Raw genomic sequence first — 23,752 nt, forward strand, 5'->3', positions numbered from 1 at the left:
CTCACTTAACCTACTGAAATGATAATTTCTTTTTAGTTGGAGATTTTATTTGGCACGAAAGCCATGGGTCAAGAAATCATTTTAATACAAAACATATCTAATAACTAAGGAATGTAAAAAGAGTATTCGTTAGCTAAGCGAAGACCGCCAGACGGTTCGACTTCGGAGGCTATCTAATCTTTGGCATAGGCACGGGAATGCTTGCAATTTTCAGTTGGGTGTTTCAGAGTGTCACTAAACTATGAGCTACGACTAAAGCACTAGGACGGCTTAACTATCTAGATGGCGTGGATGTGGCGGTCCGGTTCAATCCTGCTTATTGTCGCTGATGGCTGTGGATGCAGTGGCCACACTTTCACCCGTCTGGGATTTAATGATGGTTGGCTTTCGGCCTTTTTCGAGGAGCGGCGAACTGTCCGGAGATCCTTTGACACTCTTTTCGCAGACCAAAGTGGAGGCCTTGGACTTCAGTTCCTCAGCACTGGAGAATTGGGAGCGACTCTTATACTGGCCATTCGTTTTGGTTTTGGTCTTCAGATCGTATCTACGATTCCGACAGGAAGCCAGTAGAATCTGAACCGGAGTCCAGCAGAGAAGAGTTATGCCCACGATCAAGCAAATTCCGGCGAAGATATGTCCGGAAAGCATGACAATGGGCAGCACCTTCAGTTGGTCTGCCATATCTGGAGTGATTCTTACTTTCTGCTCGAACCATACGAGTGGGAAAAATACCTTCGGTATTCCAGTGTATAAGCTGATGCCTTGGATTGGCTCCACGAGCATATTCACTTGAAATCGGGCAGCCACCTCCAGGGGAATACCAGTACTTGGCTGCACAACCATATAAAACTCGTGATCCTTCTGGTTAGGACTCAAGCCCTCTACCTGATCTAGGTAGTAAGGATCGCCGTTGAAAAAGTGCGGATAGGACATGAACACAGGAGATCCAAAGCGACAGGAACTGATGTTCATCACTCCCGAGGGAACACATTGGCCACCACAAAAACAAAGGTTCTCGGGATACTGAGTGCCTGAAATATAAATCTATAATAGAATGTGTACTCACAATTAACCAAATCTTTTTAAGACTCACCATTATCTACAGATCGAGCTCCACCTGAGAATTTATAACCCTCCAGTCCCTCAATATCCAAAGTTTCCACATAATCCAGCGGAATCGTTCGGCACATATCGGGCGTAAACAAACCAACACTATCGCCGGGTTTCAGATGCTGTGGCTGGAACTCTCCGGCGGATCCATTGGTCATTCCGCAATAGGAATCAAAGAATCCAGTGTTCTCCTGGTAATTCCACGAGTGCATCTGACCCAGTTTGGTCAGGTGATCGGCACCAGTGAAGACATTAAAAACTCCAGTAAGATCGGCACTTCCATTGCGCGTATAGAACCAACCGAACTTATCGAATGGAACCTTCACCTCATCACCGAAAATGGGCATGGCCATGGCCACGTCGATCATTGCGTCATTGTAGCCGGTGAAGAGGAGCTCGTCGATCGATTTTTGGACGGACATCTCGGCGCCGTACATCTTGAGACCCACGTCGACAAGGGAGCGCTTAACTGGTGGCCAATATTTGGCAGTGGCGGCTGCAGACTGATATATAAATTTATAGTTTTAATTATATTATACAATAAAAGGACAACAATCTGTAGTATATTTACCAGAGCCACTGCATTAAGCGTGGTAATCTCATCGTCCAGACTGCCGTTACTGGCCTCCGCATCGAAGTAGAACAAGCTGCGCCTGCGATAGCTGACGGATGCGTTTTCTGGATGCCAGTGGATGTCCACCTTATCGGGTCGCTCGATAAAACGATAAGGACCCACCTGCTCCAGAATGGGCTTCGTGGAAAGGTTGCCGAACTCCTCCGGGTTCGTCCAGTTGTACAGGTAGATGTCCAGACTGAGATCCATTGGCGGACTCTTCCAATTGTCGTAGACACGTGTGTCGGGGGCCAGAGCCATTTCCTGTGGAAGAACAGAAGCCGCCAATTGGTATTAATTGAAAATCTCAACGAGTTTTCCTCGATCTCTGACTCTCATCAATTGAGAGGCGGCTGTTTTCCTTTGGCTCTCAATTGGCTTTAGCCACTAATCGAATGCAGCTGGCCGGGCTAACACACTGGAGTGAAGTGAACTGAACTCAACTGAACCCTTGTCCCTGACTGGCATTACCTTCTGCATGATCCAATCGAAGAGGTCCACCCAGAACATGCCGCACAATATGCCAAATAGTCCCAGGCAGAAGCCGAAAATGCCGATAATTAATTTGCGATTACTTTTTTGGCCCCACATCGCGCTGTTTTGTGTTGGCATGGCTCACGCTGGGCTGGGATAGTGTGTGGATACCTAATGGTGCCTGTAATGATATGCAAGTCATTGAAACATCAATGGAAATGGATAAATTGACAGGCTATTTACAAACATATAAAAATGGATCATGGAAAATGGATGAATGTAGTGCAAATTAAGAATGTTCTAATAAGTTTCCAATTATAAAAATATTATGAACAAATCATAATAATTTAAAATATAACTTTCCACAAATTTATTTTGTGAAATGTGATTTTATCATTACATATATATTTAGTAACTTCATTTGTGATTTATATTAAATCTTATACTTAAGAACTAAGTTATGATTTATTTTAGTAACATTTTCTTAATTTCGTGTTGCCTACTTTCAGGCAGCGTTAGTAAAAGATTAAAAAAGATGTAAAATCAAATCTCTTATTAACAGATGCATCAAGTCCCATATTAATATAAGTATGGCGAACAAAGAAATGCTCAACAAAGAATTGAATACAAATAAAATGCAAAAAGCGCAGCAGTTTATTGAGTGACGAATTCCCATAGCGTCTATTTTTATCAATATAATTGAATCAATTTAAGCAAAGCGTGACTTTCAATTGCTGTTTACACTCATGTAGAATATACTAAGTCCGGTAAGTATATATGTATATACAGAACTATAGTCGAATCTACTATCAGTGGTGATAATTACAAAGCTTCCCCCGACACTCTACGTTGATGTGTTTTAATTGGTTATGATAGTTTGAAGCTGCATTGTAAGCAATACGTGTAATTATCAGTTTCATTTACGAATAACATGCACGAATGTGGATAATATTATATGATCGCATTCGGTAGGCGAATTTCCTCATAGGGGGCATTCACTGTGGTCCGATAAGCGGATTCTGAACTCCTAGGTAAACAGACCCATGAGGAAGCCACAGACAATTGAGGAAATTGAACTGCACTGCACTTATCGCTTATCGGGAACCCATCCCCTGGCAATTATTTGACCAATCTGCCCAGAGTTCCCATCACTAAACACTATGTATCACTTGAGCATAAATATTGCATATGTACATATGGCACAGGTTCGCATCTCTGTGATATATCGTCATAATTGAGTCTATCAATTGACCCCGCAGTGAGCTATGGTTGGGTCTTTGACACTTTGCGTTATTGCACATGAATACGAGTGGGAATCTATATATATACCCATATATACATATATGCTTATTTGGGAGCGTGTCAGTTGTTCTGGTGTCTGGTAAATTGATATGATTATGTCTTTTGAATGATGAATAGCTGTCGAGCATTTGTCGGCGCCTTTTTATTGTCTTCACAATTAATCTGAAGTGAGTTTTAATTGAAATGGACGTTGGACAGGTGCAGTGTGTAGAGTTCATCCCGCATTTTTCGCTTAATTCAATTAGATCAAGAGCAATCCCGCACATAGCGACGATAGATTTTGAATGGAATTCTAAAAGATTTTGGCAAGAATATCTCTTTTTGTGAGAAAATATATACCTACAAATTTTGGAAGTTTATAAAAGTGGTGCATTTTTAGCAAGCTACGTTTTTTTCAGTGCAGTTCTTTGATATTCGCTCTTGAAGCTCGAAGCCTCAACACTGAATAATTGCGTTTAATTAAGCTTAAATTTTGCTGGCCGGTATATTTGATTCATTATTAAATTAGGCATGCTCGTGTCTTACTCTCTGGTTCTTGATCTTTTATATTAACGTTTTTATGAATGCTCCGAACGCTTTATTCATATTCTATGCAAATGCAACGAGTACTCTGAACTCTGAAGTGAAGCCACATCGAAAGTGAACGCATTCTGAAACATTCTAGCAAGAATTTCATAAGAACTGAATTTTTTGAGTACACTTCATTAGTGCAAGTGCACTTGATATGAAACGGAAATTCTAAGTACTAAATCAGACGCAGTAAACCCGATACTTCAAGATCGTCTAGTGAGCCAAGTCAACACCTTCTCAGTTTTTCCTGATGTTTTCCAAACCCATTTGACCACAAAGTCTGCCATTGAGATAAACCACAGCTCACAGATTTGACGTAGTTCGCAAACAGTCATTTAATTCACATATGCTCGCCCCAGTTTTTTGATAACGAGCTATCGGCATGAAATACCCAGAACGATTTAAAAAAATGCCAAAAACTATAAATAAAGAGCGAAAGGCTAAACCGTAAATAGACTTGGTACTTTTAAAGGTCCCTGAACCGCTGAAAGTTATTTTGTTTCTTTTTATTGAACTTTAAGTATGGTCTAAAATTGTCTCTAAATTTTACTTTTACGTAGCCAAGACATCAGTATTAACTAAAGTGGTTTAAGCACTTTGAGATCTTAATTAATTCATTGTGAATTGATTAATTGATTTGACTTTAATTGTCCAGCATGAGTTGAATTCTTAAACAAAACTTAAATGAACATGCTATTAGGGGCTAGTTTCTATTATCTTGAACTATATTTAAACGGGTCCCATGAGTAATTTGCAACTGAACAGCTGTTTTTATTGAGGATTCGCCAATCTGCGCATTGATTATTCAATTAGCGAATAGCTGGAAAATGAATGTGAAGTTTCTTTGGCTCTGACGGTTTGGTTAATTGCATACAATAAAGAAAATTTAAATAAATATTCTTATTTGCAAATTTTAAGGCATTTTTTAACGTTTGTTTTCTATTAGAGTATTTACATTATTTGTTTTTCAGATATTTATTGTCTTATAAAGGCACACGCAACTGCAATTAGTTGGGAGCAAGTTGATATTTAATTATCTTGAACTTTAAATGGCCAACAGGTCGCATACGCAATGTTTTTTAACACCACCGTCCTGTTTGGTATATAAATGAGATAACCTGTGGTTCTTTTGCAGAATACTAAAAACATATACTTTAAAATTTTGTGTTCTATTTTTTGTGTAAAAGTACAAGCTACAAACATAATTCGTCAACGGGGCGCATGCTTAATATTTTCCTGAGCAGCTGTGTTCCATGGGAACTGTTGATACCCAGACTAATTTTAGACCATTAATCGCACAATCAACAGGTCGCCTCGTAGCCCAAGCTGGAAGCCCTTTGTTTTGCATTCCGGCACTCTTATTTCTTCAAAAGGAGACGACACACAAAGCCAGTATAAACACAAAAAGAATGTATAATATAGATTGCCACTGTACATACTTATATATTTGGTTTTCTGTCTGGCGACTATTTTTCACTCTTGTCAAGTTGATTTCATTTAATGGCCTGTAATCTTAATAAGTCTGCCGGCGATTAAGCCAAATCAAGCCAAAACGTAATGTGTTAACCAAGCAGGAAGTGCTCAGAAATTACGTGATATTGCGAAAGGAGTTTTCTTTTGTCTTCCCAAATTTCCTTTGTTTTCTTTTAAAGGCACTCACTTGACTTTTATTTGCTAAATAGAAACAAATCACAGGCTCTTCAATTTTTCTTTTTCGTTTTGGTTTTCCTTGCGAGGAAATTGAAATTCGATAAGGATGTGGACAGAACGCTTGAGCACGTGGAGGATTTCTTTGCACAGAGGCCGCAAAAGTGGACACGGGTCCCTGGGAAATGCCGTAAAATGGTACCGCTTCGCCCGGCGGCTTCGATGCGACTGTGCGGCGGACTCTCGGCGAACGGACCGCGAGCAGAGCGGAGCGGTCTCGGCGGCCGATGAATGTCAGTCAAGTGCGGCACATGGAAATGGAAATGAAAATGGAATTGGGCTTGAGAAGAGCTCCGAGTATCCGAGCAACGGTATGTGTGTGTGTGCGAGTGGGTGTTTGGGTTAATTTGCGCTTTGGGCTTTTCATAGTTGTGCCATTGAATTTTGAATTAAACAATATACAATCTGAAACGCGAGTACGACTTTAAAACTGTAGAATGCATCAAAGGGAAGGAGAAGTCAGAAATAACAGTGTCACCATCTTTATTTTAATTTTCGCAAATAATCTAAATTAAACTATTTCCTTTGTGTTTTAATGGCATAAAACATTTAGCAAATCTTATTTTATTTCATAGGAAAAATAACATATTTGATTATGTATATGGAAATTATGAAAAATTTAAATTAAGTACCAAATATCTGTAGGTTTACAAATATTTTAGTTTCTTATATATACATTTTTGTAAATTATTTACGTGTAATAAATATCAAATGTCTTGAACTGAAAGGGTCAACATATTTTCTAGTGTTCAGTCGAATAGCAAATATAACTAGGTCACATTTCACAAAATCACAATCAGCGAAAGAAAATCCAATGCACTTAGATTTCATAAAACTGCGGATTTTCGCATACGAAACGGGTGGCGTGTGGAAAAGTAAACAAATCGTAAAGTAGAAATCCGAATTGATAACAAATTGTCGAAGCCTTATCAATGCGGCTAATCGTGATGATTAGCACTAGGTGAACAGCGAACATTCACGACTAACCCCACACACTTGTAAGCTGCGAAAATCGACAAGCGATCAGAGCAATGTTTCAACTGTTTTTTATTGCGCTATCATAGGGGCACAACTCCCCAGCAAATGGCATAGAAAACACCAATGGATGGCAGTCTGAGGCAATAAAACAATCAAATGTCGTTGCTTCAGTGCGTATTCAGGCTTCCTTATTGGATTAGTGTTTTGCCTCCTTTCACATGGCGTGCTAACTGGGATTAGCTATCAGTTGGGGCCAAAAGTCAGTTACCGCTGCAGATTATGTTGCAATGTTGTGAAGTGGAGCAAGCAGAAGTGGGTCAAGCCAGCCCTTAGCTTCGAAATGGGTCTCGGCCAGCATTCTCCATTTGAATTCATTTGTGAAATTCAAGCAGCTTATGTCAGCCAGCAACAGAGTCATTGATGTAGCAACCAGCCTGTTGTAGTCAATTGGCTTACGTTACGTGAAACGTAACGTAATGTTTGAATGCAATTCAAATATTTACTTGCCTTAAATTATTATTACATAAAAAATACACTTTAAAAATTGATTTTACTGCGAGCTGGAAAACTTTAATTTATTTATCATTTGTACGTAAGGACACTTTAGGTTAAAATTGAATTGATTAATGTGCATAAATAATTTTAATCAATCGCCGAGATGAATGGAATGTAAATGATTTGTTGAATTGGAGCTGGTGTCGTCCATGTGATGCGTGAATCGAAACTGGATGAGGATAATGAGGTAGCAAGTGGCAGCACCAGTAATCTGCAAATATATTAACTTAAATAAATAAAATATTTAACTACTTACAACAATAGTTCACCGTAAAAATCAGTGTGCGATCCAGACGAAAAAGTCCTGCGGCTGTGAAAAGGACCTTTCGATGCGATAGTTGCAAGGACAATCGAAAAAGGCGATCTCTGAGCTCTGGATCATCGGTGATATTGAGGATCTTGTGAACTATAGCTGCCGTATAGCTGCTATGCAAAATAGTCCGACTGCTGCCCTCCACGATCAGCACGATGATCACTATATACCAGATGAGCTGCATTAGGAAGAAGGCAAAGAACTCATCGGCCTCAAAGACATCCAATCGTTTGGGATTCAGAATGGCCTCCAAAATGTAAAAGTCATCAAAGAGAATGAATAGGAAGGATATGGCTATGATTCCCAGCAGCGGATATGTGAAGTATTCCTCTATGGTCTGGCAAATGTCGCAGAGCAGATTGTGAATGTTCGACACCTGTTTGATTGCGTATTCCGGATTGAGGCGTATTACGGAGGTAACACTGTACCGCTTCATTGGCGTGCTGATTAAATTTCGCAGGCGATGTGAGTAGCGTCTGTGATTGACAACCGAGTGCATGGGTGAGAGTTCCAAGGCGCTTAATTGCTCAATATGGGCATCCAAAATATCCTGCAGGATCTGTCAAAGATTAAATCGTTATCATGAACTAGATTTTCACTAAATAATACACATTTAATTGGGAATTTAACACCTCGCTTTTATAAGCATGTGCATTGAAAAAGTATGCTACGGAAATTATTCACTTCAAGTTGGCAAACTATTTAACTTGGAAGAGAGTTTGTGATTTAATCCATCGCATCTTTTTCCATACATAATGCCACTGCATGCGCAATAAAGTCCCATGACACTCACTTCGTTTAACATACTAAACCGGCTCCTGGCCAAGTCCGTGGTGCAAAGAAACTTGAAGACCATCAGGCTGATATTGATGTGCGGCAGGGCGAAGGTTGTGAAAGTCACAAATGAGGGCGATATGGTGGCACTGACCAGCAGGCTATAGCTCACACACAAGTAAATGACGTTGAACAGCAGCATGCCCAAGGATATGAGAAAGCTGGACAACAGTATCCTGCGGTAGTCCAACTTCATGCCCAGCCTCACAAATATCTCGTCCACCACTATGTTGTTCTGTATTATGCTGACCAAACGTTGTCTCTTGAACATGGCAAATCCGAAAATAGTGGACATGGCCAGGATGCCAGTGAGGCGTAGGGTTCCATCGCTGAATCTCGTGATATTGGTCTGGAAGAAGTAGCCTATTATGGAATCTCCCTCCATCACGGAGATACCAAAACACAGGACGAAGAACAGGAAGTGCACTATGCCGGCGAAGAAGGAGAACTTCGATGTTTGCACCTCCTTGCGTGGATTCAAATTCAAACGAAATGGAGCCAGGCCCAATAGCGATATGAATGTTAGTGGTCGAAGTGCCTGGAACACATTGTCCGCCTGGGAAAAGCGCTCCCACAACTTAAAGGCCATTGATAAGACCGTTTAATATGGCTTATTTAAATTTCGCTGGAGGTGGAACGTCCGCTCGGCTCGCGTATTTTCCGCCAACTGACAACGGAAGTCTTCGCCGGCTGATGATGATGATTACCTTTGTGTCAACTCGAGACACGACTGATATATCATATATCAAAATCGTTAAAGCGCTGACACACACCTTCGCACTCTTAATAGACCAATATCAATAGTAGCAAATATTTAATTAACCTTAAGCGAGGGGGAGGGTTACGGGTGGTCAAGGTCATTTACATACAAGTTCAACGAGTTCAACGGAATTCGTGACATGTCCATTTTTTGCCAACTAAATGTTCTACACAATGGCTATTCATTACAATTGGCAAACAATTTACGACCACGCAAAGTGGCTGATAGGCCCAATTTTTTGGGGGGTACTTGCTACTAATTAGTTGATGGACAGCAACAAAGGGTTGATTTCCCTGTACGAAAATTTGTTTAACTTACCAACAGGTATATACGCATAAAACTGAACTGATATGCCAAGAACAAATATATTATGACTCGAAGATTCAGTTACTTTAGCATTTTTGTGTCAAAGCGTGGTGTTGATTATAATAATCTTAAACTTTATATCTAATTGTTCCAATTTTTAGCTACTACTAGTTTCTGAAGTTTCTCATTACCAATTTAAAACACTATCTATGTAACCGATTAAAAATTTATTTCCAATCGTTGGTTCATATTGACAGAAAACACTTTTTTAGCAACAACAATAACATTTACAAAAAATACACATTCTGCTGGACGTATTCTATACCATTTCACCGGCTCCATCGACTTCCTTCGATTTCCATCCCCCATATTGTAATGACATCGATAGCACATCTAAAGCGTATGATTCGTCATATTATTGAAGGTCTCACAGCAAGAGCTGCCATTCCCATAGCCATTGTTGGGGGAATTGGATGTGAACTGCAGCAAGATGATGAGATAAGTGGTCAAGGCCCCGCTGATCTGTTGTAAATGATTGTTTCATTAGGGAAATGACGAAAATATGTAGACATGTGTAGCAACTAACCGTGAAATACAAAGTGCGGTCGATGTTGAACAGACCGGCAGCGGTGAAATTAATTTTGAGATGCATCAACTGCATGGAGAATTGCTGCAGTTTCTCCTTGACCTCAGCACTTTTGGTTTTATTGAGTAGGGAGTGCACTATGCCTCCAGTTTTCTCGCTCTTTTTGATGGCGCGATTACTGCCCTCGACAATGGAAATTATGGCGATCAAATACAGGATCATTTGACACGAGAAAAACGTCACAAATTCCACAGTTTTGAACTTGCTTTCGCGCTTCGATTTTCCCAGCAGGGTCTCCAGAACATAGTACGCATCGAAAACGATGATCAGAAATGCTATGGATATAATGGTCAGCAGTTGGTAGGTAAAATATTTGTTGGCCGTGGCAGCGGCCTCGCAAATGAGATGATGTATCTCCATGGACTCCTGTATAATCTCTGCAGGATCCTTGGTTACAATGGTGTACATGGAAAATGAGTCCAGACATTGTAGAGAACGCTGTTTTTGAGTCACTGCCTTGAGGCTTCGGGTGTCCCATTGATGGGCTAGGTTCTTCAACACCTATAAGTAGAAATAAATAGGAAATATAAGTTGAAATATTAGAAATGTCCAACCAACTTAACCTCGTTAAGAGCACCCAGATATATGCGTAATTTGATCATTACATTTCCAGCCAGAAAAGAAATCGCGCACACGATAAAATGTGGTGAAAAATAACTAATCACCGCTGAGATGGAAAATGTGGCCGTGTCTCTCAAACCGATCATCAGAAAACTACAGGTTATATATGCCACCATACTGCCCACCAGGATCATAACCAATCGATTCATTTTCTTATTAGCTGCAACCTGCTGCATTGCCACGCCCACGCGTGGAAACGCCTCCGTCTCAAGTCCATCGAATAGGGCCAGCAGTTTCAGCAATTCCTTCCGGTTCAGCAGCGATATAAGTAATATGGCAAATATTCCCAGCATTCCGTTGATCTTTTGCAAAGCATCTATCACATTCGATATGTCCGTAAGGAAAAAGTTGGACATCAACGTATCCCGATTGACGGCGCCGTAGAATGAGTTGCCCATATATATGGCCATTCGTATGATGATGTTGATGTAGCCGATGTACGAGGATGTTAGTTTTCCTCTGCCTTCTGAAGATATGGTCACGTAATACGGCACAATTCCGAGGCAAAGTGCCATGAATATGGTCAGTCGATAGCAGGTGTATACGTCGTGTGGTCGGTTGCCCGATTTCCCAACCATTCGCCTAAGGAGCCCCATGGTGTATGGCTGGCTGCTCAATGAAGTCATTGTGTCCGTGGAATACGCAAAATGGGATTACAATCTCACAACGCAAATGAATTGCGAGGCTCATAAAACGACGGATAGTGTCAATAAGTTATACGAGGGATATATATTTAATTAGCTGAAGAGCTAGTGCTTTGCGAGGTTTAAAGGCTTTAGAATGACTTAGTGAGCTTAGTGGGTAAATTCTGATGGTTTCTGTTGTTAAAGATTAAGTTTCATTTCAGCTTAACCCACCTGATTTAGTACAGTGAAATGTTGCCAAAGACGATGTAAAGTAGCGTTAAACAGCATAACAATGCTTAGTAGAAATATTTGGGGCACATAGAACGCCACAATTGCTGTGTAAATGGGTCGCACATCATTTCCCAACAGCATCCAGTTGGAACTAATCAAATAGCCCAATTGCACGCCATTAATGAGGAAGATCTGTAGAAGTCTCAATCGCATAATGGCGGGATAATTGAAGCATACGCCCAAGTTAAGAAAACGATCATCTATACAGGATATACGATCCCATATACGAATGAGCAATCTAACGCGAATGCTGCTGCAGAGGAACAGTATCGACATTCCAGTCATGCCGATGAATTTTTGCAGTGAGTCTCCCATTTGAGATATTTCGGATTTGAAAAAGTAGCCAACAATACTCTGCTGTTCGATGAGAGCGGCCAAAAAGCAGTAGCTGAAGAAACTCAACTGAAGAAAAGCATTCAGATAGCCGATTTTACTTAGATGAAACTGCCTCTCTCCAGCCTGACCCCTCAAACGAAAAGGGGTCAAACCGAGCAGATAGGTGTAGAAAAGCAAGGTTTGCTCTGCTCCGAAAGCATCTCGAGGTTTGAAAAGATCACAAAAGAGAAATGACATTTCCTTAACGTATTTTTGAAATATTTGTAGTATGTATTAAATGCGGTGCATTGTTGCCGAAAAAGAAAGAACTCCTTCAGAGTCCAGTTCAACTTGCTTTTATATCACCGCCCCGGATACAATTCATCAGTGATTGGCTTTTAAAGTATTTATGATCCACACCTTGAACGTCGTGGCGGTTTAATATTGTCTACTTTTCGCCGTTGACAGGTCAGGTAATGTAAACCCGTCCATCAGCCACCGACAAAGTTCTCATTTAATGGTAGTTTCTGCAGGTTTCTAGCGTTATGAAATTATAAAGTGGGAGTTGATGTCCTCCGGTTGGCGGGTTCACGGTCACTGTTTGTGTGGGCTAATTAATTTAATTGAATCAACTGAATGAAATTGAAAACACTGGCGTACTAAATGGAAAAATATTATGTCGTTACTATTTTAGTGTCCTCATGGGAAATACACAATTAAAGCAGCTAACTAGTTGAATAGTTGCTAAACGATAACGGTTTTGATTATTTATACATATATTAGGAAGGACAAGGAATAATTTGTCACCTTGTGGAAAACAAAACAAGGTGTTCCAACTTTCTTTCTTTCTAAGTGCCGCCCATGGAATTGACTCCCTTACCTTATTGACCATCACCAGTCGCATCTCCACCAGATATGTGAAGCAGCTGAAGACGGCAATGGCAATGGCGATGACCGTGTGCTGGATGAGGAAGGTGAAGTGCAGGGCCATGGTGGGCGCCACTTGCGAGGAGTACAGAACCGAGAAGGTGCCGCCGGTAAAGAGCACGTTTACGAGGAACATGGAGATCAGGACCATGTAGCTAAATCGCAGCACCTTGCTGTACATGATCTTCACGCCCACCGTCTGGAGTTGCACGTCCATGGTGTGAAACTTCTGGAGGCAACGCTCCAATCGATGGTTTGGTACAAAGGCCGTCAGGTAGATGACAGTAACTCCAATGAATCCACTCACTATCTGCATCAAATCCCCGAAATAGGTGATGCGGGACCGAAAGAAGTAGCTGGCCACCGACTCGCAATTGTTATAAATCGTAAGGCTATAGGCAAAGACAAACATGGCGATGTGCATGATTCCATTGATGTAGCCGAAAATGGTTTTCTTGATGGCTCTCTTGCCGGTTTTACTATCGCAACTAATGTAGAAGGAGGTGAGTCCGTGGATGTAGGTCACATGGAACACCGGACGCAGGCACTCGTACAGCTGTTTGGCGGTAAAAAATCGCCGAAATCTACGACGCAAGGGCTGGCACAGTCCGGGAGCCACTTCTATGTCCGGAGTATCCGTTGGATTCACCGGCTCCTTGGCCGTTTCAATGTCCATGACCGCTTCGTTTGAGCTTCAACCGGCGACTGACGCCAGGGACCGCAAATGATTTGCATTTCACCAGGAGTCGTCGGACCAGGAAATTTGTGGGTGGGTTTGGAAAAGTAAATAATTTTCCCATTTTTATATGTACCTCGGGTCTAGACAAGCTGTTGTCCGCTTATGTTTCGACCATTAACCTATTAGCTCTAGCTGTTGCATTTTAATTAATGGCGCAACCCGCCGGGGAATTATTTCCCCAGGGCAATCCAACGATTTCCCCACGTTAAGGGAAGTTTTCCATGTCTATATCCCTATTTAGATCAATGAGTGACCAGAGACCCTCTTAAGCCAAATTAATTTCACGGCTTCCGTGAAGAGCGAGAATGAATTTATGTCAATTGTTCGACAGGCTTTAGTATTTCACGTCCTGCGTGTAGATGAGATTTGGTTAGTTACGTTGGAATTATGGCCATTATTAAAGACATCGGATATTACTCATTCGTTTTATCGGTTATGAGGGGTCATTGACATTTTCGGTTGGTTTAGGCAATGCGTAGAAGTAAGAAATATTGTTGCAAATTTATGATAAGCACAGTTCCCAGAAGCCTTGAAATTGAATCATTTCGTATTCGAAACAGCAAAGTGGGAAGAGAAATTACATTTTTGTGAATACGAAATGGCGTCTTTGTTTTGGTCATGTTATACTTTGAAGTACTGAACGGATTGTGTATTTGTTGAAATTTATTAAATATTGAAAAATGGAATGGGATGCAGCAAAGTGTTAAATTTATTTAAGCGCCTTGACGTAGACAACACATTTTAATCGAATGATTCATATGCCCTATAGAGAAACTTAATCCATTGCCAAGCAGACCTTGTTGATAAAACAGTCTAGGCTGTGTTATTTGCTGACCACCTCCACCCAAAAAGCAAACGTAATTACTAAACATGTCTAGTGGAATCATAGCAAATAATCTAGTTTGATGAGAGTTTGCGGTATGTAACCATGGCTTTACATAAATTAATTTTCACGCCTGATTTGTGGTTGAGTAATAAAAGCGATGATAGCGAGTCCCCGACTACAATCCAAGTCACGCATCCCAGACGCGCTGTCTCCACCTGCTGCAGGTAAATATTTACCTGTACTTGCTGGTCGTACTGAAACCCATTACCCCCACTCACCTGATTGATGATACTGAGGCGCCGCTCGAAACTGAAGGCAATCACGCAGAACAAACAAATCGCTATGGAGACAACCGAATGTTGCAGAAAAAATGTCATGCAAACGCAGAACGAAGGTGTGACATCCAGGGAGACGAGCAGCCGGAAAACTCCAACGAAATAAACACCCAGGATCAGTAGCTTGAAGATCAGTACGAGTAACGAGTACCGGAAAATCCTCGAGTATTTCACGCGTATTCCAATGTTCGAGAAGTTCGTATCCAAGCTGTGTAGAATGGTCAGTGTGCCCAAAAGCTTGCAGCGTTTTAGGATTGCCGAAGTATAAATCACAGCACCAGCTATCAAGCCATTAAAGATCTGCAGACGATCACCGATTGTGGAGATTTCCGTGCGGAAGAAGTAACCCACAATGGATTCTCCCTGTCTCAGGGATGAGATGTAGCAGAATCCACAGAGGCAGATGTAAATGAAGATGTTGAAGACACCGAAACAGGACATCTTCAAGTAGGATTCCCCCATCTTTCGTCTGACCACATGAAATGGCGTCAGTCCGTATAGAAACGTTAGGAAGAACAGTGGACGCAGTGCCTCGTAGACCTGAGAGGATATAAAGTATTTGCGCACCCGACGCAGGGCGGACATAGTGGCGAAATCGAACTAATGCACACCGGAAGCGGAAATGAAAACAGAGCACGGCGTATCGCACAACCGTTCGGGTGAAAGTGTCAACGCGAACTGGCTGGTGAATAGGAAAAATGGCGATTGCCACGCGACGGATGCAAACGAAGTGAGCTAAAGGATAATAAAAGGACGGGGGGTCGCGTGAAGTGGGCGAAGAGGGGATATAAAAACGAAATGCCGGCTGGCGAAAGCTCATTATCATGTTGTCTAGGACTCACAACAACAAGTGGCGGGCAATAGCAACAAGTGTTATCGTTTTCTCACTCTATCAAGCTGCCAGTGATGGCTTTGAGAAATTTTATGCACACAAACAAATAAAATGGATATAAATTATGTTAATAAAAAAGACAAAATAAGAATAAGTGAGTAATGTTTATATCTTGGGGGGTACATGGAAAGAAAATCACCACGAATTTGGCTAAATGTACATATTTGCTAGGATAGCATCATCAGCATCACCGTGTCCTTGAAAACGGATACGACTTGAGTTTAATTCTGTCGCTAGACTTTAAAGATATTCCCCCGTCAAGAGCGTGAGCATCCATGCGAGTTTGCTTCGTGACGAGCAATTCATTGTCTTCATTATCAAGAGACACTCGAGTAATCGCATATCTGGTCACACTCGGTGACTGGGTGGATATGGTAATGAAGGTGAAGGATATCGATGGGGAATCGTTCCTGGCCATTGCTTTAGCCATAAGCTGATCAGATTTCTCCACTCAGCTTACTCCTTGGGCACAGGGAACGAGGGATTACACTGATTGACAGGTGATATATGATGATTGGATGGCTGGTTATTCGCTGTAGATGAACTGTGTATACTCACTACACCGTATTGAGTTGAGATGTTTTAATTGAATAGGACACATAGTAAATACTAATACTCAACCCACAAATATTGTTATCTTCTCATCACTCACCTTGTGGAGGCAGGTGATTCGACGCTGAACTGTCCTGGTCATCAGACAGAACATGCAGATGGTGATGGAAATGGCCAGGAGCTCGTAGACAAAAATGAAGGTGAGTTGCCACGAAGCGTACACCTCCATTTTGGCAAGGCAAACTAAGCCAGTTGTCAGCAGGACGGTATCCAGGAGAACTACCGCCAATATGACCAGGACCACCTGGCCCACAACCGTATTGAAATCGACAGGACATCGCAAACGCTCTAGTTGTGTATCCACCTGCACCATATTCTTGACAGATTTCAGGAAGTGTTTTCGCAGGAGTAGCGGCAAAATAAAGGTGAACACGGCCGCTATAATGCCTCCGACGTCATGGACTCGTGTGCTTATCTGGGACACATGGTTCCTCATGAAATAGCCAATCAGACTCTCGTTGCTCAGGTTAATGTAGCTGTAGCAGTAGGCGAGCAGCAGCCAGCGCAAAATGGCATTTAGGAATCCATACCAGGACTGCTCCAAGGAAGTTTCCCCCAGCGCGTTTCGCCTCACCAGAAACGGTGTGATGCCCAGAGCAAAGGCAATGGCCACCATCAAGGAAATGGAGCCATAGCAATCCCGGGCGCTCAACCAGTAGCGGATTCGTCCTCGGCAGCCGCGAAAAATGTCCAATCCACAGCGGATCATTGCTCAAATCCGAATAAATTACGCTTCCTCGTCAAAATTTGAGTTGGATTCATTTCGCTGAAGTGCATAGCTTATCGCAGATTAAATTGCGGAGATATGGTAATTGCTGTTGTTGGCTGTGCAGCTATGGCAACTGGCTTAATTTGAATTTCATCAATTGTTATCTAAGGGAATGATATCCTAATCTACATTCGGTCAATTAATTACAAAGCAAATAAGTAATGTGCATAGAAACCCAGTCAACACGCTTTTGAAGAGGTGGAACATGTATATTCCGAGAATAGTGAAAGGAGAATTCTTTTCTTAGAGCTTGGAGAGTAAGCGTTTCGAAATCCTATTATAAAAACCGAGTTTAGCATAATATTTATGTTAGAATGCAGCAAGACAAAAGTCCACATTAACGAAACTGCGCATAAACAAATCCAAACAAGAGAGCGGGCCAACTAGTACCGCCATCATCTTCATCTGCTGCCAGTAAACTCAACAATGCAAACGAGATTGCGTAATGGACCCCCCCGGCCTAATGAGCTCCCAGAGCACTCGACTCCAACCCAACTTCGTGCCACAATGCAACAAATCATGTGGCTGGCTGGCTCAGAATTTTTGTCGCACAATTTGGCTAACAACCGCCAGTCGAAACAATAACAAGAGTGTCTCCCCCGAAATTTTGCGTTTTTCTTTTTAGATTTTCTATGACAATGGCGCCGGCGTTAAATGAAATGCATCCTAACTTTTTTCTTTATTTTTCACACGTGCAACGCAATGCAACGCTAAGTATGTGCCACAAAATGATATACGAAAGTGAGAATTTGCAAGTGAAATACCTAAATCGATTTATAGTGAAATGAAAAGGTTTCAGGCGAATTGAATTTCCGTTGGCTTTGCATTTCAAAGTTGTTTAAAAATAGAGCAATTATTTTTAAAGTCTGCAATAACTTACCAATTGATATTTCTTTTTCGTTCCCGCGTTTAACCTTATAATAAAATGTAATTATTTATTCAATTTAAAGAAAACAAAGCCCAAATAAATAGTGTACGAAATTAAGTATAACAAACAAAGCTGGGTAAATGTTTTCCTTGGCCAAAACTGAACTGAACCAAACAATTATTTGAACAATTTAAGATTCCAAGCGGTTTGATGCGAATTTATTTCAGGGCCAAAAACGATGAAGGCTTTCCTCAATTGACAAAAAAAAGTGAATAAAAAAATATCTATAAACCGCACATAAATAAAATAAATAATTGTTGATGGCGGAAAATGGTTTGGATAATCGGCAGCTGACCGAATCCACAAATCTACGAGCTCCGTAGAAACCTCTGACATTTTGGCCACCAAAGAGTGGCGAAATAGATGTTGCTTTTTGGCTACGAAGATGCGATGAGTTACAGAACCCAAGGTGGCGACGCCACGTGATGCGGTAAACAGTCAAAGTCAGTCACTGGGTTATGGCAACCTCAGATATATATATATATATATATATATATGTCTGTTTGTAAACGTGGTAACCCATCGACATCTATATTCGCCAAGACAGTAGAAGATGTTAATTAGCATCATCGCCCCAGCTCAAAGTTAATTATGTTGTGTTATTGTAATTTATCATTGCTCACGCTTTGTGCCCGCACTTCTTTTTAAAAGGCAACTAATTTTTTTAGGCTGCTCCACCTGTCCCTGAAAAAAGCTTAATTACTGTCCAGAATATTTCAATGAAATAGTTTGTTTTTTTGTCTTAAGCATCTTAATTAAAGAAAGTGAAGATTAAGCATAGTAAGCACCTGCCAAATGGCCATTTTCATTTTTCCTTTATTGTTAATTGTGCAAAAACATGCACTTTATCAGCAAAAAAAGGTACATTTACTTTCAAATAAATAAGCCTATTTTGTAAGGCCTAAAGTTATTTTTTCACCAACTCGCAATGAGCCAGATAAAGAGTTTTTATGTCAATCTAATGATGACTTTCCTCTGGCAATCGCCACGCAATCCGAACGTTGCGTAACCGCAAAATGTAAGCCAGAAATCGCGGCTCAAACAATGAGCCCAATTGTAATTAAAAAGTTGTCAGAGGGCGGCGGGGATCAGAGATGTCAAATGATAGATTAAGCGACCCAATTATGAGTATGTGGCATCGAGGCTGCGTGGGATTTTGCCAATTTTGTTAAGTATTTGGCAAAGGAAAGTGGAATTGCAGGCAATGGAGCACCTCAATCCCACAACAGTCGTGAGCATCCGCCGAGGGCCATAAAATATCAGCGTCTCGTGCGTTTGTATATAGATACGATATATCCATCCGTGACGCCTAAGGTCTCTCGTACTTAACTTCATGGTAAGCGGAGCTTTAACTTTTATTGTTGCTCCACCGCCAAGACCCATTTTTAATTGTTGCTCGCCTCTGGGTAACCCATTTGGAGTGGAGTGCAGATCTAATTGCAGCCGCAGCCATGGATATGCTTTTTGGATTGTGTATATATTTTGGAAACAGATTCGTGTTGTTTTTTTGGTGCGGCGGCCTTTTGCAAGTCAGCGTTCTTCAAGTTCAAGTTCGGGGCTCCATCATTATGACGATCAAAGTTTGGAGCTGTTCACACTTAATGATTTCACACATCTGCTGCTTCGACTCATTTCGAGATCGGATGTTCGGATGCATAAATCACTTAAGCAAATGCGTTCAAAGTCACAGCAAAAAGCAAGAAATGCAGGCTAAGTACAGAGTTACGAGCCTCACAATACTCTTATAGGGATATTACATATTGCTGTTAGCTAGTCAGACCATAAAGTAGATGTTCTTAAGTTCATTTATTTTATTTTAAAATATTGCACTTGAAAATAAATTATTTTTTAATTTTGTCTAACACTCTGATGTAATTCTTTCACATTCATTAAAAATGTATTTGGGTTGTATGATCATTAGTGTTTTTAATGGAACATAAAAATTACATAGTATTTTTAACAAAGAAAACTCATTTAAACTTTTCATAGCCAGTTTTAATAATTTATGGTGACATAATCATTCCGTTTCACAACTTCACTTTGTCTAAAGATGTGTTAAAGTTGACATTTTGATATTCTTAAAAGCGTTGGCCAAACCTATATTTCTCCGTATTTTATGGTTTGTCGACTTAAAATTAATGATTTCTATAATTAACTCAATTAATCTGTTGTCCGCTCAACCTCTGTTTAGAGTATACAAAAAAGATGCACCCGTATCTTGGCAAATTTAAAGCGATTTCAAATCGATTTGAAGTTGTTGGCTGGCACTCCACCGCACTTCGCAACTGCTGAAAATGCAATTAAATTTAATTTACCGAGCGACCTCACATCGGCTATATTTTCATGTTTTATGTTAAAGTATGCTCGAGATGCAATTTGAAGATGAGCTCGAGGTGCGTGAGAGGACACTTGGAACAAATCAGAAGCTGATTCGCCTTGTAGGGGTGAACTTGAGCAGCTGCAGCATTGGAGGCTGCTTACTGGGATAAATACCAACGTTATTAAGCAATATTATTGGGTCGAGCACAATGAAAATTAATGAATTATTTTCCTATGCTCTCATTAGGCAAATCAAGAAATCACATTAATCAAATTGAGTAGGCCCACAAAGGCAGCTGAAATTCATTTTTAACAATTTAAACATATTTTAGCTTGTGTTTATTTTTCCATTTTTCGTTATCTTTGCGCTGCCCTTTTCGCTCGCTTCTTCAACACCTTTTGGCTAATGATGAGCAAATTGTGCCGGAAGCAATTTAAGCTCCATTGATTTTATTGACACCGTTTTGCTTTGTATCGAAGAGTCAAAAAATATACAATTGTTACATAAATGTAAAAAAAAATACATACAAAAATTTAACCCGAAGGCAATTCGGTTTAGCGGAAAACAATTAAAATAAAATCAAACATAAATGCATAATCATTTCACTAAACAAAGCTTGTAACGGTCATCAATGCGATTTGCCTTTTCGCACTTATTAATTTTGCAAAATATGAAAAACAAAAGACTCAAGCAGCGAACTTGCTGCTGCAACATGTTCGAGGCAGCAAGATGCACTCGACACTCCAAGTTATAGACCTCAAACCAGTAGCACACTGACACATTTATGGCAGCAGTAGCTGCAACTAACTCAATTAGCCATCGAATGCATTCCAAGCTCGTCTCCGGCTAAAAAGACCCCCGCTGTTTAGGCCAATTTTGTTGGTGTCTGTTTTTTGCCCCCACGGAGCACTCGATCACTCGTATAAGCCAAGCCTCCAGCCCGGTTTGAAGCACGTTCGAACATCGAACCGACGACCGTTTTTGCTCTTTTTGGTTTGTTTGGCTTTTTGGGGCCAAGCTATAAACCCTGGCAAGATCGCCACTGCGTTCAGTTGGTAAAAGTGAATCGTTGCGTGCGGTTGTTCCCACAACAACATTTTAAGCTTGGATATCTGTGCTGTTCCCTTATCGAGTTTTGAGCCCCGCTTTGTGTCGTTCGTTTCAATCAAAAGGTGATTATCGCTCATCACATGCCATATCCTTTAAGGACAAGTGACGTCAGAGAAGTGTTATCTTATTTTAGAGATATTTGGTTTTAATATTGGCGGTCAGAATAAATTGATATAAAGAAAATTAGGAATACAAGAAAGAGTACTTTAAGCTTTACATTGAGTTTGGGATGGGTGTTAAATTATGAGAATCGAGCTTGGAAGTGAATGGAACAACACAACAATTACATTTTGGCTTAGAACCGGCAATGACAAATCAAATTTTGATTAAATTCTGTGCCGACCTACCACAATTAATTCTGTCACGTCGTATTCTGTCAGTTTAAAGAACATTGCAAATAGTGTGAAAAAGGCTGTTAGTTAACCCAACAATGAGTGAGTTGTTTTTCTTCATTTCTGGCCTCATTTCGGCCTGTTTTTAGCTGACAACCACCCACACCCAGGGCCATGCAGTGAAGCAGAAGATTACGCAATATGTTGGCAGTGCAAATGAGTGGAAAATCTAATTTTCCAGCAGCATGCAAAAATTCGGGTAGTAATTGCCAAAATGTCAGGCTGCGCCAGCTGTAAGCTACTGCTGCTACTGCACAGAGTATGGGGGTCGTAAAGTCTAAAACCAACATGCCAATAATATTTTATGGCTAGCAGTAACAAAAACTTGATAAGAGGCGCTTTGACATTTTTACAGCTGCAACTGGAGATGACCTCACTTGTATAGCTATTTAAAGTCGGCTTTGACAGGTCAACGGTTTAACAATTTCAATGCCGTAAATTTTCCCATCATCCGCAATTGCGGAGGAGGACTAACAGCTGTCCTCTTTTGGTCTGCAATCTCCGAAAATTCCACAGTAGAAATCTCCAGTCACGATTCCGTCTCCAATTGACAATGAAATAATTCATCTCCTCGGAATGCGGGAAAGTCTTGGCAAAAAATCTCCTCTCGTCACTCTGTGAAATGGATTCTGCTTAAAGGAATGGAAAGTTTTTCGGCAGTGGGCGTATCTTTTCCGCCTCTTTTCCGGTTTTTCATATGCGAATTTTGTGGGTCTTGAAAAGAAATGACAATTTTTTTGATCACAATGGGTCCCAATTTACTGACTGCAATGGTTGTGCGTACTTAATATAGGGTCTGCAAAAATAAGTGCTGTGTCAGTCATTAGGGTTTGGTTATCCACATTCATATATTAAAAAGTCTGCTATTAGAAAAGTCTGCCATGTTTTGAAGACAGTGAAATTCTATTTCTAAAATTGGTTTCATTTAACATTTACCTCCAATGCCATTTGATAAAACTAGTTTGCTTTTAATAAAATCTTCGTTTGAACTAGTATGGTATAAGTCTTAAAATTGATGAACTAGAGATTTTTCTAGGCGCGGATTCTAAGAAAAGACTCTCTCATTTTGTAGATTTTCAGTACCTACACTAGCATGTTTATTTATCTGACCATGACAAAAATTTGAGCTACTCATTAGCGCCTGCTCCGAAGATGAAAGTGAAAGATGGTCGCTGACAATTGAGAAGATTCCACTTGAACCTCTCACTATCCACCACCATTCCCTGCTCCTAATTCAACTTGACGCGCTGTCAATATTTATCGATATGGCATATGGCCTGCACATATAAATACGATTTTATGTGATGACCAAAAACTGAAAGAAGAAACATGACCATTTTCACTATCATTTCGCTTCATTGTTATTGTTTTTGAGCGCTGCACTGTCTGTGGAATTTCAGTGTTTTGCTCATCATCCGCGAAAACCAGTAAGCTGCAGGTGCTGTCGCCTCTTGACCAGTAAAAGTAACGCTCCTTCAGCCTGTCTGGCTGTCTGTTGGTCTGGTGGTCCGAAACTGGCCGCAGTTGACAGACTTTCTTCTACAGTCTGTCCAGTTTTTCTGCATATTGTTTACTGTTGGCCAGCGGCTTCTTCTTCGGGCCAAGACGAGAGCAGCCAGATCTGGCCAAGACCAGACCGCGACCAGGCAATTAAGTGGTCGCATCCGCCTGCAACTTTCATAACGGCAGCATCCTGCTCCCTTTTCTGCGGTAACTCCGTGAAAAGAGGTCAAAGTGGTTGACCCACGGCACAGGTGGCGCAACAGCAGGCGCAAACATTCTAATTAGCACTAAAAAGAGACCTCGACGCCATCAAAAGCGAGTTATCTAGATACACAAAGGTGGGATGTTGTTGCAACAAGCCATCAAGTGGGTTTTGCA

General features: G+C 40.9%; 3 protein-coding genes across 7 annotated transcripts; all 3 read right to left on the bottom strand.

The window, feature by feature from the left end:
* Positions 1 to 25: 25 nt before the first annotated feature.
* LOC6731356 (protein peste) lies at positions 26 to 5,944 on the bottom strand. The gene is made up of 5 exons (XM_016178774.3): positions 5,730 to 5,944; positions 2,195 to 2,378; positions 1,682 to 1,987; positions 1,094 to 1,613; positions 26 to 1,031 (listed from the first exon to the last, which is right to left on the bottom strand). Exons 2-5 carry the CDS (start codon positions 2,333 to 2,335, stop codon positions 307 to 309), a joined length of 1,692 nt encoding a protein of 563 aa, XP_016023948.1. The 5' UTR covers positions 2,336 to 2,378; positions 5,730 to 5,944; the 3' UTR covers positions 26 to 306.
* Positions 5,945 to 7,298: 1,354 nt separating this feature from the next.
* Positions 7,299 to 9,608, bottom strand: LOC6731357 (putative gustatory receptor 28a). The gene is made up of 3 exons (XM_002078475.4): positions 8,416 to 9,608; positions 7,579 to 8,181; positions 7,299 to 7,520 (listed from the first exon to the last, which is right to left on the bottom strand). Exons 1-3 carry the CDS (start codon positions 9,043 to 9,045, stop codon positions 7,401 to 7,403), a joined length of 1,353 nt encoding a protein of 450 aa, XP_002078511.1. The 5' UTR covers positions 9,046 to 9,608; the 3' UTR covers positions 7,299 to 7,400.
* A 126-nt stretch (positions 9,609 to 9,734) lies between these two features.
* LOC6731358 (putative gustatory receptor 28b) lies at positions 9,735 to 17,076 on the bottom strand. Of its 5 annotated transcripts, none has more exons than XM_016178769.2 (3): positions 16,393 to 17,076; positions 10,109 to 10,669; positions 9,735 to 10,044 (listed from the first exon to the last, which is right to left on the bottom strand). In XM_016178769.2, exons 1-3 carry the CDS (start codon positions 17,059 to 17,061, stop codon positions 9,916 to 9,918), a joined length of 1,359 nt encoding a protein of 452 aa, XP_016023950.1. In that variant the 5' UTR covers positions 17,062 to 17,076; the 3' UTR covers positions 9,735 to 9,915. The 5 variants fall into 5 exon arrangements, with proteins under 5 accessions (XP_016023950.1, XP_016023951.1, XP_016023949.1 ...); XM_016178770.2 differs by lacking the exon at positions 16,393 to 17,076 and adding an exon at positions 14,792 to 15,532; XM_016178768.3 differs by lacking the exon at positions 16,393 to 17,076 and adding an exon at positions 12,902 to 13,663.
* Between the last annotated feature and the right edge of the window lie 6,676 nt (positions 17,077 to 23,752).

This window comes from Drosophila simulans, chromosome 2L, assembly GCF_016746395.2.
Source record: "Drosophila simulans strain w501 chromosome 2L, Prin_Dsim_3.1, whole genome shotgun sequence".
Taxonomy (NCBI): Eukaryota; Metazoa; Arthropoda; class Insecta; order Diptera; family Drosophilidae; genus Drosophila; species Drosophila simulans.